The 14,619-nt window shown below is 34.3% G+C and overlaps 1 protein-coding gene across 2 annotated transcripts in view; it reads right to left on the bottom strand.

The window, feature by feature from the left end:
- Window positions 1-442: 442 nt before the first annotated feature.
- LOC126979709 (ABC transporter G family member 20-like) overlaps window positions 443-14,619 on the bottom strand; it is a 117,573-nt gene continuing 103,396 nt past the window's right edge. For both annotated transcript variants that reach the window (XM_050829178.1, XM_050829177.1), the window contains 8 exons: window positions 14,455-14,576; window positions 12,380-12,504; window positions 10,332-10,506; window positions 9,107-9,210; window positions 8,313-8,395; window positions 7,386-7,539; window positions 5,900-6,098; window positions 443-4,333 (listed from right to left, as the gene is read on the bottom strand). In XM_050829178.1, coding sequence (XP_050685135.1) covers window positions 4,119-4,333; window positions 5,900-6,098; window positions 7,386-7,539; window positions 8,313-8,395; window positions 9,107-9,210; window positions 10,332-10,506; window positions 12,380-12,504; window positions 14,455-14,576 — 1,177 coding nt within the window. In that variant the 3' untranslated portion in view covers window positions 443-4,118. The remainder of the gene's footprint in view (window positions 4,334-5,899; window positions 6,099-7,385; window positions 7,540-8,312; window positions 8,396-9,106; window positions 9,211-10,331; window positions 10,507-12,379; window positions 12,505-14,454; window positions 14,577-14,619) is intronic.

Raw genomic sequence — 14,619 nt, forward strand, 5'->3', positions numbered from 1 at the left:
TTATTGAATATGAGTTTTCATTTATTACTTACATTTATTGGTTGATAGGTTGAAACTTGCAAAAAACAACGTCTTAGTCGTGATATAGGTAGTTCCCTGGCTTCTTACTTGCATCACCAGGTTTACATGCAAGCTCTTATTTAATGATATCTTAGATATTTAATTGCCACAAGATTGTAAGTTCACAAACTTACAAAAGTTAAAGTTTTAAAGTTCGAGAAGTAGGTATATTCTCTTCTTTATTTTTATAAATATGTTTAAAAAAGCGGGTACAGAAATAAAAAATGATACTTATGCAAATAATGTGAATCTCCTTGTAAGATTTTTCTTTAAAATTTACGCTTTATTATTTGGATATTTTGACGGAACTTAAAAGTCAGTTGCTTTAGTCAGCAACAATCCTGGTAGATAAGGAAGCAAGGAACTTTATTAAAACAAAAAATATATCAAAAGTATTTATTTATAAATTATACCCTTAAATCACATAGAGTGTATCACAACGTCCATAACGGCATTTCCTTAACGTTAAACTTATTGTCACCAATTTACCTACAAGCTATTCTATTTGAGCAACGTTCCAACTTGGTCCAACACTGGTCCAATTCATTGGTTCTAATGAAAATATTAGATACGTTAGTTACGTTATTATATCCATGTAGGTAACTTATTATTATAAGTCACGGACGAGTAAAAAAAGATGGGCTCCGTGTCACCTTACATAACAGTAAAGCACCTAAACAAGCCGGTTAACGTGTAAATACATAGCCCCACGCACACACTTACACTATTACAAGCCGACCGGCCGCCATTATAAGATTTGCCATCGTCTATGACAGATCAGCTTGCGTCGCAATAAAATATTTAAAAAATGCCGTTGTGCGTTGTGAAAAAATGTAAAAATAATATAATATATATAAAAGTTTTTGTGGCCATATATGATTGTTTAAGGGGGAAAAAATTGTGTAACTAGTATCCCCCGTAACCGCACACACACTAGCATAAAGGTGCTTCACTTGTTAATATCACGGCGCGGAGTCGTTCTTATTTTACTCGTCCGTGTTATAAGTATGAATGTAACTATAGTAAGAACGAGACGAGACAAAAAATGTAAACAAAGGTTTTTTCAAATGTTTCAGGGGTTCAAAACATTTTTATCTTTTAATATTTACTTAAGCTTGTCTAGATCTGCCAGAATCACAATTACATTCTTAAGATCAACAACTACTTATATAACAAAAATTAAGAAGAAAAGCAACAGTAACAAAAAAAAGTAAATACGGAAACGAAAAAATAAGTATAACATCGAACGCAATTCAAACAGCAATGAACTTATCCACAAAATGGCGGACCAAATATTGACAACTTCGGTACTGGACTGCTTTCCTGTACCACGATGCACGCAATGACAGCTGTCATCGACCAACTGACGCCATTTCTGCGAACGAGTGATATGGACAGGGAAAATAATCGCTCGCTGTCGCAATGTAACTCAGTAACATTCCGTTTGTTTACATTCTTAATATCGTCTCGTTGACCTTATTATAAGTATAGAGTTACATCTTGCAAGAATAATAATAATATGTCTTCTGATGAGAATAACAACTAGTTACCAACCAGCTGAATGACTCGCACTGTTGCTTTACTTCATAAAAACGTTAAAATTAATATTTCATTTACCCACATATTTTGACATGTGAAAAATTTAACACATTGTAGTATATTTGATTACTTAAACTTATACTTAAGCTACTTACAGCGGTCCAGAGAGTTTATATCGCTCTCACAAGGCTTGCTCACACCGAAAACGGCTTAGCGATAAATTAACAATTGCATTATAATATGTCAGGTATCTGTATATTTATTGTAGTGAACTTACTTTGTCAAAGGATTTAGACAAATATATGCTTAGTGTCTGTTTATCATTCGGATCCATTTTATTACGAAGAAAATTCGTAGAAACCAATTTTTTAAGGGAAACAAACAGTACGATTAACTACAGTAATTACACTACAAATGATATATAAATAGTTCTAAAACCAACCAAATTTCCACAGATATCAAATACATAATTTAAGCTGTCCACTACGATATGATAATATATAAAAATTTGAAAATAAAAATAACTGAATGGTACAACTACACAATAAAACATTAAGTTCTTATGCTGTTAAAAGTAATATTAGAAATTACGCATTTTAGTCATGCCCGCCTCCACAATGCAGTGCAGTCCGTATTATTATAAACCCATACTGTATTATTAATAAAGGCAGTGTTGGTAATTTACTCCAAGTCTAAAATTATTTCTCTGTAAATCTGTTAATAGATTCCCTTGAAAATTATTCACGATCTGTTGGAAATTAAAAACGCGCCGCTCTCGGTGTGTCAGAGTCAATAAAACTATATATTATGTATAAATGCCAAATTGTACATAAAATCCTTTTTAACTTTTAAGTATGATGGGGATTACCCGTATTGATACTTCGTTACTAACAACGGGTTCACAAGACGTGATTTTAGTTGATCAACCGCGAATTCTTTTGCGATATCTGATTAATAGACATTTAACAAAATCGAAGCAACACAAAATCGGCTCAAAAAAGCCTTTGATAATTTTACACTGTGACAGCTGTGATCACGACGAAGAAAATAGCGGCGAACTGTTAGCCTTTATTTTCAGCAATGCACTCACACTAAAACAAATTGACTGACGTATTGTGAGTGTAAGATGAACAAAAGTTTCACATCTATAATCGTTCCGTGAACACGTTGAAGTTATATCTAATGCAGCCAACTATATTATACCTACATTATTATTCTTTACTTTATTTTAGTATCTAGGTAAAAACCCTTAAAATACAATATTTTTTCATATTTTCCATAACATTAGTTATTTGATAACTAAAGTACTTATTTAACTACTGTAGCAATAAAAATTAGAAACAATTCCAAAATATATTTTGCGTCCGGCAAAATTATATTTTCGGAACGAAGTTTTATGCTCAAAAGAAAGCACATAAATTTCAGCATTAACGTTTGAAAATCTTATTCGTTTGCTCGAGGCTAAAATTAAATAAAATACATCTTTACACGAATACGTAAGAGCGTAGGCGAATTCAATGCGAACGCGGAGCGAAATATGTGCGAAACATGTATCTAAAATGTCATGTACAAATAACGTTAAATTATACATAGCAGACAGTTTTTATACTTTGTCACAGTACAATATCTATGACTACTGCAGAATACACTGAAAAACAACAGATGTATTTTTAACGAGATAAGTTACTGAGCAGATGACCCACCCGATGCGTCTCAGCTACTAGCTAGATAAGTGACATCAACTACGTTACAGCGCGTTACGGAGCTATAAAACGACCTAAGACGTACCGCACTATGACTCTGATCAAGAATCACCAACATCCCTCCCGGAAGTCTTCAGCAGTTGGAAAATGCTGCTAACTTTCTGGGACGTCAAGATTGAGTCACCTAAACTAACTATTTGGCTGAGATCTATAGAGCTTAGGTACTTAAACTTTGCTCAGACTGTACTTGCGTAAAACTTAGCTGAATGTAAGCTTAGCATAATCATTGATTTCGATTTTATAGTCATTGACAGCTGAAATTATACCGAGCTAAGCTAAGACAGCCAAATGCACAAATCAAGTTCCCGTTTTATGACACTTAGCAAAGTTTTACGCAAGTAAAGTCTGAGCAAAGTCTAAGTACGATCTATATATCTGTAGATCTCAGCCTTAGATCTCAACCACATCACCCTGCGTCAACCTAAACAGACTGGAATATGGAAAGCCTGTAATTTGACCGGCAACCAAATCTAAACGTAAATGCAGCGCCATCATTATTCTATGGTACTGCATATACATATTCACGTAGTCCTATCGAAGTACGCTACGTCTTGTGTCGTTTTGTGAAACGTGATAAAGCAATGCCGCTTATTTCCAGGTAGGTCAGTAGCTATAAGTGCCCTATGTCACGAATAAAAAATTGGCTTACGTCATTTTCTATGTTCAATGTATACTGCATATCTTTCCAGATAAAACAACGAATACGCGTTCGTTTCGCTCTGTATTCGCGATCGTTTCGCATAGACCGGGAAACCTTTACGATTTTTTAAATTTAAGCACTATAAAACACAACGATAACAATACTGCTATCCACGCTATGGTTATGATGAATCCGTTGTATACCGTGGCGTCGGTTATGCCGGATCCCTTCTCCATCAGGTCTCGAAGAGTTTTTGATGGCACTGTGAAGGGCAGCGCCAAGGCAACGGTTCGCAAACCACTTGGCATTGCTTCTAATGGCCACAGAATACCTGGAAGTAACATTCATATAAATATAAATCGAATATTGGCTTGAAATATTTATTAATTTCAGACGATTTTTTTCTCAATAAGTTATCTGAGAGGTGGACTTATGAGTTTTGAAGAGTTATAAAAAAATTAAAATTTTTAAAATTAGTTTCCTGGTAGATGTTTCCAAAGATAAGATTTTGTCATTAAACGGTGACAGCAATGTATCCGTAACTAGAGGTCAATGACAAGGTCTTGTCTATCCATAGTTAAATCCAATATACCTTATTATATTATTAGTTATAGTCCAATGCTATCTGTCGATAGGTTATTGAAATGTAAGTAAGCGTAAAAGGACAGATTTGTCTACCTCTAGTAAGTTAAACTAAGGATAGATAGTTTATTGAAAATGGCCGTAGATGACTATGATCCTAAGACTTGACTTATGGATCTACCGCTACTTACGGCGCTTACTTACATTTCAATAACCTATCGACAGATAGCATTAGACTATAACTATTAATATAATTATATTGGACATAACTATGGATAGATAAGACCTTGTCATTAAACGGTGATAGCAATATATCCGTAACTAGAGGATACGTTATTGAAAACGGCCGTAAGTCGCAAATGATATCCATCCTATAACTTAAATGAGGTTCCATCTGCTAGTTTACACTATTTATGCATTGTGAGACGCAAATGATGTATTTAATATTTATTCGATAGATAGTAGCAAGTACCCTATTCGTAACTTTACTGGTACATTTTGAAACAGGGCCTATGACTATGCATGTACTCAACACATTAGTAACATTAATAAAAAAGCATTTATTATCTCAAATTTGATTCCTTTGGAATTCTTTTTGATGTCAGTTCAAATTTACCACCGCTTCGGAAACTCCTGGCGCTGTGAGTGAGAAGAAACGGAGCAATATACTCTCCTAAAATTATTGTCAGAAATAAATACTTTATGGACAAACGAACATACGGTCACCTAATGGTAATGGTGGTAATTGATAAGTGCTTCCCACACCTCCTCCATCACCAGAATAATCATCCCATTTAGGTGAGTGTCTTATAGCTCCGGCGCGGGCAATATTTGGTTATATTTAAAAAATAATAGTTAAAAAAAACTAAAAAGCACGCTTTATATAAAATTCAACTAAAAAATAGAAAATTAATTTAAATTGAAAATAGTGTAAAAAAAATATTATTTTATTGTAAAAAAAGCGTGGGGTGCTTTTTAAGATATTATTAAAATAATAAATCTTCTACACCCCACGCTTTTTTTACAATAACATATATATTTTTTTACACTATTTTCAATTTAAATTTATTTTCTATTTTTTAGATGAATTTTATATAAAGCTTTGCTGCTGTGCTTTTTAGTTTTTTTTAACAATTATTTATTTTTAATTTTTTAGTCTAATTAGTAAAATGTCATCGGTCCTCGATAAATCTACAAAGTTTGAACGAAATCTAGCCGTTTAAAGTGGGTCAAAATCGCGCCCAAAGTTGTCGGTTACAAACATACATACAAACATACAGGTGAAGCTAATATAAAGCGTATAAAAAAAACTCACCACACAACAGGATCATGGGATAGAAGCTGCCAGTCGCCACAAAGAATGCCACCGTGTAACTGCCGCACATAACAGACAACAGGAACCCGTAGCACATTCCTCCCACTCCTTGAAGGAACAGGAGGACCCCGCAGGTTATTACGGATCCTTTGAACGGGAGACTGTATCCCATAAACGCTAGCGCCATTATCTCTACAGTCTGTGGAAAATATTGTTGTTACTGTTTATTTTTTCAAAAAATCCTGACCAGCTGATTAAATATGATGTTGGATTTAAAATAATTAACAAGTCGTACTTTTTCTTTTCTTTTAATATTTTTACATTTTATTTATTGATTTGTGGAACTATAGTTTTGAAATATTTTTTGAGCAACATTTAATGGTAAGTTTGTTTTGGAAATATTTTTTTTTACATAGTGACCTTCAAATATTTGGTTTTTAAACTTTGTCCGTTGAAGTATCACTTCCACTATGTGTCCCAGCTCACATTTCGATTTTTTGTCATCACAGTTAGTTACTAGCAATTTCGCTATGTGCCTATGAACATACATAACATAATAAAATAGTAGATTTTACAACGAGTGCACAAAACGAACCATTTTTATCCGAGACTTTTATCACTTCTTTGTCGAGGATAAAATGGTTTTGTGGACGAATTATAAACTCTGCATTTCATTTCGATTGCGAGGAAATAAAACAGTGGTATAACATAACATTTCTTTAATCAATATTCAAAGTAAAATTAGTACAGTTTTGAATACTGAAGGACATTTTTTTTCCCGGCATATTAACGGTATTTTTCAGAATTTGTGAAGGTGACATAATGTGAGAAGATGGCGTATTATGGCTCTGACGACATTAACAAAATTATCGTAAACTTTGAGATATTTGTCCCGAGACTTTGGCGGTGATATCTGTTGCACAACTCTCTGTGCATTAATTTCCATAAGCGTATTAGAGAGTGCTAAATCCTCTTCTTCACTGGACATTTATAATAATTTTAGCAAATTTGAAGAAGTAAATAAACGCACGAAAAAACAAGACCTGTTTCCCGCCGCTTTTTTTTAATCTTATGACATTGATATTAGGCTTGGGCTCCAGACCTATACAGCCTACTATTAAATTAATTTTGTAATATATATATTTTTTTAATTAATTAAATAACCTACCGTATTTTAATTTTAATATCTTTTATGTCTTAAAAAACACATGAGGCAAATAAATTAAAGTAAATAGAATAAAATAACAAATTCTATCTCTGAACTTTTTATTGTGTTTGGCTGTATAGCCCATTTTCTTTGCCTTAATATAGATACATTTATGAGTAGATACGTGAATGCACTTGTATCGTGCACAAATAAGCAATTTCTTCTGAAATTATGATCATCATGAGAAGTAAAAAATATTAAAAGATGCAGCTACGTTTCTAAAACGCTAAACCTATTTGAAAAGAAAATATTTGACTACGAGTATGGATGATCACAAACCTGTAGTAATATAACTGCAGATTGCAGCACGATGTGGACTTCCAGCATCTCCTTGGGCTGAACTCCGGCCACGGCACTTCGCTCCCAGATTCCTTCCAGCCGGTCAGATATCATCAAAGTGGAGGTTACTATGGCTGGTAAGAAGTACAGGATACTGTGGGGGAAATATAAATTATTAGTTTCCAAATGTTTTGAGCCTTTTTCTCGTCTTTAAACAATTCGACACGTGTTTCGCCTGACTAGGTATCCTCAGGAGATATTGACTCGCCAAACTCTGGCACGAGACTGACGAGTATTGGCGGAATTAACACACAGAAGGCTCAAAACATTTGGATAATTATGGATTTCCGCAAAGTAACGCCTACTTCAATATTTTTTTATAAATTATTAGGGTTAGTAAAGACGAATATAGTGGATATTCATGTTGAATGACAAAATTCCTTGAGGTATTTCAATGTGTGTACGATCCGAGAGCAATATCGGGGGTCAAGTTAAGTCTGTCTATCCATTGAAAGTTAATTTACTGTGTATTTTTTAAACTTTTTAATAAAAACTTTCTTGTTTACCGATTTAAATCTATTAAAGGGCAATTTTTGCAGGCAAAATGGTAAATGTCTTTATTCATATTCATATCTATATATTCTTTAGTTGTCTTCTGATGAATTCTTATCTATACCCTATATCTCCTGAAATTTCCCGTCCTACTTCCTTTAAATGTCTCCTCTCCCTTGTTTTTACTCTATGTGTAAAAATTATGTGTAATAAATAAATATGTTAAGCAAAAACACTTTACCAATAAGTAACTTTCCTAAAACTAACATAAGTAAGTATGTTTATCTATTACTTGACATTGGCTAAATTGTGGTGACCCGCAAAGGCAACAAGAGAATAATTAACTTTCATTTTTTTTAAAATAATACTACTTACGTGACCATAATCCCCGGCGCCATGTATGAGACCATTTCTACATCCTTTCTGCCGTAGATTGGTTCCTCGAATCTGACTGGAATCTGTTTTAAATACAAGATTTACTGTTTCACTTATTTTTATGTTTTAATTATTTTACTGTTTATTCTGCAGGTACTAATAAAAAAGAGTTATCAATGGAACCATGTTCTCTTCTTCTGTCAAAGTGTAAGTGGGAGAAACTTATATAGACGCTTTCACGCCTAAACCATCGAACCGATTTTAATAAAATTTAATACAGAGATGGACTAGAGCTGGAAAAATGACATAGGCTACCTTTTATTGCAAAAAAATAAATAGAGGGGTTTAAATAGCGGATGGCAGTTTGTACGGGAATTTGTCATTATCGAAGATAATACCATGAAACTTTGTATAAGCCTAAAAGATAAAAAATATGCCCAAAGCGGACGAAGTCGCGGGTAAAAGCTAGTATATATACAGCTCTTTAAAATCTAAACAATTTGTTATTTTGAAAGTGATAATACTCGCTACTGGCATAAATTATACAAATTAAATTTCTAAATAAAATTTATGAACGATGCGGAACGCGACCCCGCGACCTCTCAGGTTCCGTCCGAGCGCTCTTTCCAACTGAGCCAATCGTTCGCGTACGCATGGACCGTAAATTTTGGTATATCTTGTATAAATTTAATTTAAGTATATAATAAATCCCACAAGTTAGGTCGTGTGGTCTTAAGCGCAAAACTGTTTTTTTTTTAAATAAAATAATTAAAATGTTGATATCGATAGAATACCTGCACAAGATCTTCGTTCCTGTCGCACGCCTTCATAGCCCGCTTGGTGAAGTACTCGTACGATTTGAGGATTTCGCGTTTGAGAAAGTTTGATATCTGATAGTCTGTAACATTATCATCATTATCTTAGACTGTTATAGTATTACTAGTGGGAGGCTCCTTTGCACAGGATTCCGGCTAGATTATGGGTACCACAACGGCGCCTATTTCTGCCTTGAAGCAGTAATGTGTAAGTATTACTGTGTTTCGGTCTGAAGGGCGCCGTAGCTAGTAAAAATATTGGACATCTGTCCGGTCCTAGTTACCATTAACCATTTGTCTATAACCATTACAGGACTGGTCCGAGTAACCATTTTAACCATTATAACCAATTACTATTAATCCGAGATCCGCGTACTCACAAGCAGAACCATTAATTATAGTTATTTAGCAAGTGTCATAGATTAGTTTAGTACCTTAAGTAAATAAATATTTTGACCATAGAAACCAATAAATATATATATCTACCCCTAAGTGCACCCCTTTTCAGCATCTATTACGTCAAGTATTATATTAATATTAGTATTAACATCTTATGTCTCAAGGTGACGAGCGCAGTTGTAGTGCCGCTTAGAATTTTTCGGGGTTTTTAAGAATCTTGAGCGGCACTGCATTGTAATGGGCAGGGCGTATCAATTACCATGAGCTGAACGTCCTGCTCATCTCGTCCCTTCTTTTCATAAAAAAAAGGTATATTTTGAGAATGTATATATTATGTAGGTATGTTCACCAGGTCAAAGTCACATAAACTTTATACAATTAGGCTTAAACTAAGCGCTTTTAAAGTGTGACTATAAATATTACCTACTTTTAAATTAAAGTTCGAAAAAAGCAGAGCTCGTGAGGAAAATATTGGGACTAGATTGTGATTATTTTATAGCGATACAAATGATTGTACAATATTGTATATTTTTATTGAAAAGAGCGCAAAAAAAGAATGCTGGGAGCGTTTCTTGCGCCGCTTCTTCTCTCTCAGAGCGCCATTTGTTTCCGAAGCGGTAGTAGTATCTAGTAGTTATTAGAAATGACATCAAAAAGAATTCTAAGGGAATCAATTTTGAGAAAATAAATGCCTTTTATGCCTTTATTACAACTTACAAGAAACTCTACGGCCACTTAACTAATATAGGAGCGCAGCGGTGAACAATCCATGATATAAGCCGTGAGTTAACCAAAAGTTACTTACCAGTCATATCCAGCCAGATGCTAATAGTACTGTCATCAACGACATCATCTTCCACGTAACCGTCGGTGGCCCTTTGTCCAAGGGCTGTGCTGAAGTTGCGAGGAAAATATAATGCTCCGTATATCGTTCTGGTAGCTACAGCGGACTTAGCTGCCTCTGTTGTATTGTAATATTTCTGAAAATGGGAGTTTTTAATGATAAAAAATAAACAAAATGTACAAGTTAAACATATATTTACCAGGCTCTTTGCACAGGATGCCGGCTAGATTATGGGTACCACAACGGCACCTATTTCTGCCGTGCAGCAGTAATGTGTAAGCATTACTGTGTTTCGGTGTGAAGGGCGCCGTAGCTAAAGAAATTACTGGGCAAATGAGACCAAACATCTTATGTCTCAAGGTGACGAACGCAATTGTAGTGTGGTTCAGAATTTTTGGGTTTAGCAATAATCCTGAGCGGCACCGCATTGTGGCAATGGGCAGGGGTTATTAATTATCATTAGATTAATGTCCTGCTAGTCTCTTCCCTTATTTTCATAAAAAAAATATTTTCCATTTAACATTATTATTTAGGAAAAGTTGAACTCTTTTAATTAATAATCATTTACAGAATCTGCAATGTGATGCAACACGAGCATTACACCATCAGGACCCAGTGCTCTGTGAACGGATAGATCACTTGGCGTTGCGTAGAGAGGTCGCTTCATTGTGTGTCTTCTACCGCATTTATCACGAGTGTTTCGAAGAGCTGTTTCACGTGATTCCTGCCGCCGAATTCCACCTTCGCACGACACGCCACAAATTAGGATATCATACCCGAATACCGGATATCAAAGCTGTGGAATGTGCTTCCTTGTGCGGTGTTTCCGGGACGTTACGACATGGGTACCTTCAAGAAAAACAAGTACACCATCCTTAAAGGCCGACAACGCTCCTATGATTCCTCTGGTGTTGCATGAGAATGTGGGGGGTAGTGATCAGTTAACACCAGGTGACCCGTACGCTCATTTGTCCTCCTTTTCCATAAAAATGACAATTTGTGTAAAAAAAACGTGTGCGTCTCGTGACGCCCGACAGAAGTGACTTAAACTAATCTTAGTAATTATTATTTATCTGTTTAATATTGAAGTTCTATAATTTGAGAAAAGCTTCGGTTATTACTTTTTTAAATGTATATTAATATGATAATGTAAGGAAAGGTTATTTATAAATATAATCTATTGTTGATTATAGAATATATTTTTCACCTCTCCAGCACGAAAAGGGCGGTATTGCTACGCGAAAACTCGCAGCAAAAACGGTTTTTGCTGCGAGCGTGAGGCAAGTGTAGAGAGATTTAAATTTCGAACAGCTCTTGACCATAATATATCCGGGAATTATTCCGCGGTAAAAAAATAAACAATGCGATCCAGTGCGTTTGAAACTCATTTTAGCCTAGCGTATTATCTCATTGTCACAAAAATGTATTATGTCACTTATCGAAATTTAGGTTTATAAATTTTTCAACTTTTGATTTTTTTATGAGGGTTTGATATTTATAATAAACAGTGTTAAATATTATCTTAATAGTTTCTCGTACTAACACTTAACACTTTTCTCGCTATTCGATGTGAAAAGTTGTATGTTTCACATGAGAGCAAATTTTTTTTGTCCCGTTTTTTTTGTCTATATTAGAATCTACTTCGACAATTCGAGATTTAAAGTCAGCACTTGCAGCAAAAAATAACTTTGCTCACTTGTTGAACAAATAACTATTATTCTTAGTTACAATTCTTGAATATGTATATTAGAATTATTATATAGAATTAGAATTTTGTGTATGAACATTATTAGTATCATAATATTTTTATTCTATAAAAGTAACAATTGGTTAGAGTGAGAGAGGAGGAGCCTGCCTACCGCTGCCGTATGCGTGAGTGAAAGGGAAACCGGACAGAATGGCGCCGTAACGCGTTACGTTACGAAGCTGTTTACCATCTCATAAGAAGCTATTCGCTTCAAAATCCGAATCTTGAAATTTTGATGAAAAACCAATTGAAATATACTCACAATAAATAGGTTCCGTTTTTCCATTTCGTTGAGGAACCAACAACTCAGCATGTGGTAGTCGCAAGTCAGATCTTCATTTATCGTTACGCTTGATAAACTATTGTTCATACACATCTGTATGCCATCTGTAAAAGTACATATAAATATATTAATTATTTATCTGCAGTCTGTACGCTTAGATCATTTATACGACTGGATAGACTGTGATAGCGGTGAAAATGTCGTAAAGATTGAGGCTGACAGTTAACCTCTATTTTGATCTATGCACGCATATTAAAAGGCATAAAAGGCATTTATTTTCTCCCAATTGATTCCTTTAGAATTCTTTTTGATGTTATTTCTAATAACTACTAGATACTACTACCGCTTCGGAAACAAATGGCGCTCTGAGAGAGAAGAAGCGGTGCAAGAAACTCTCCCAGCATTCTTGTTTTGCGCTCTTTTCAGTAAAAATATACAATATTGTACAATCAATTCTATCGCTATAAAATAATCACAATCTAGTCCCAGGCTGTCCGATCATTTAGATATTCAGCAGTGGAGTAATAGGATTTACGACAGAGCCATTTTTTTATAAAACATTTTTTTTTTATAGATAATGCCTGAACAGTGGCTGGGACTTTATTATAGAAGTGTATACATTTACCCTTAAAGCTATTATGTATCTTATGAAGCCTACTAGAATTAGTTACAAGCAATCCCTTATTTCTAGTGTTATAATAATTAAAATCACTATTAAGAGCAAAAAGGAGACGATTTTTGTGAACGTATATTAAATTTTCATAAATGTACTGAGAATGAACAGTCATAATATTTATTTCTTTAAATTCTTCTTTGAGACTGTCTATAACCAAGCTGATATATAGCACGAACAGCTCTCTTATCCAGAGCAAACACTATATCAATGTCAGCAGCATGACCCCATAGTAAAATACCGTACGTCATGATGCTGTGAAAATAACTGAAGTACACTAATCTAGCGGTCGCAACATTCGTGTACTCTCTAATCTTTCTAACTGCATATGCCGCAGAGCTGAGTCTATCTGCTAGATGGGCAAGCTAAAAGCCGCTATCCCCAGAAATCGCCAGAATAGCGCATAATTGAAACCATTTCTTGACGGTTTATTTAAAGCCTATATTTTTACAAAAAAATAATTGCCATTGCCAATCTAGCCATTTGCGCTTTTATAATAAACTCCCAAGTGATATGCTTAATCTGATAGTAAAAAATTTAAAAATTCAATTAAACGAAAACTTTATAAAAAAGCTTACTATAAAATGGACGTAGTTCCTGAAAGACTTCCCAAGCCACAAACATCACATTTTAAGGAATTCGTGTTTAAAATTTAATAAATGTTAGTAGTGTATTCCATACATGTGGGTTGGGCTACTAAGTCATGATACTTTTTAAAGAGTGACAGTATGGCTGCCATTTTTTATCAGTTCGTTAATATGAATCACGTGACCAGTTTTGTGTTCTTAAATCAATTTCCACATGATTGTGGTTTGGAACGTTTTTCTGGAATTACGTCCAAATAACGGATTACTTAGATGATAAAAATGCTTGGGATCTGTTTTGATAAAACAAAACATTTTAATTTTCTACAGTATATTTTATTTTTACAAACTACTTTATGTAGCTCTTATGATTATAAGAAACCAAAAATTGAAGATTCAAAATGATCAAATATAATTTAAAATGTATAAAGATATTTTGACTTTGACTTCTCATGCCTAAGTTACTTCAGTTGGTGCTGCTTCCAGTTCTGAAGACGGCAAACGTCGCAAATATGTCGGTCTCAGTGAGTCATACATTTTATGTCGTTTAGTGTGGAGTCACTTGGCCCGTGGGGCCCAGAGCCGCGGAGAATGTACAAAGTACTATCTACGCGCCTCAATAGTGCTACTGGTAACCCAAGCACTGACAGCTCTTTCAGTCAACGGATCAGCCTAGGTATCCAACGAGGAAATGCTGCCAGTATTCTTGGTACATTTCCCCGTAACGATATTTTTAATTTCTGTGTTGTTTGTATAAAATATAATGTATAATCGCAAGGATTGAATTATAAACTTACTTGGAATTCCAGATATTTCGTCGTTAACAACAGCTAGATTTAAATCACTTGGATCATGACCGACTGCAGTGAAGAACGCCACACACTGTATTATTGGAAATAATACCGAGAATATTAAACCACTGAAACAATATATATATATAAAATTAATAAACATATTAAATA

Source organism: Leptidea sinapis, chromosome 4 (assembly GCF_905404315.1).
Source record: "Leptidea sinapis chromosome 4, ilLepSina1.1, whole genome shotgun sequence".
In the NCBI taxonomy this organism is placed as follows: Eukaryota; Metazoa; Arthropoda; class Insecta; order Lepidoptera; family Pieridae; genus Leptidea; species Leptidea sinapis.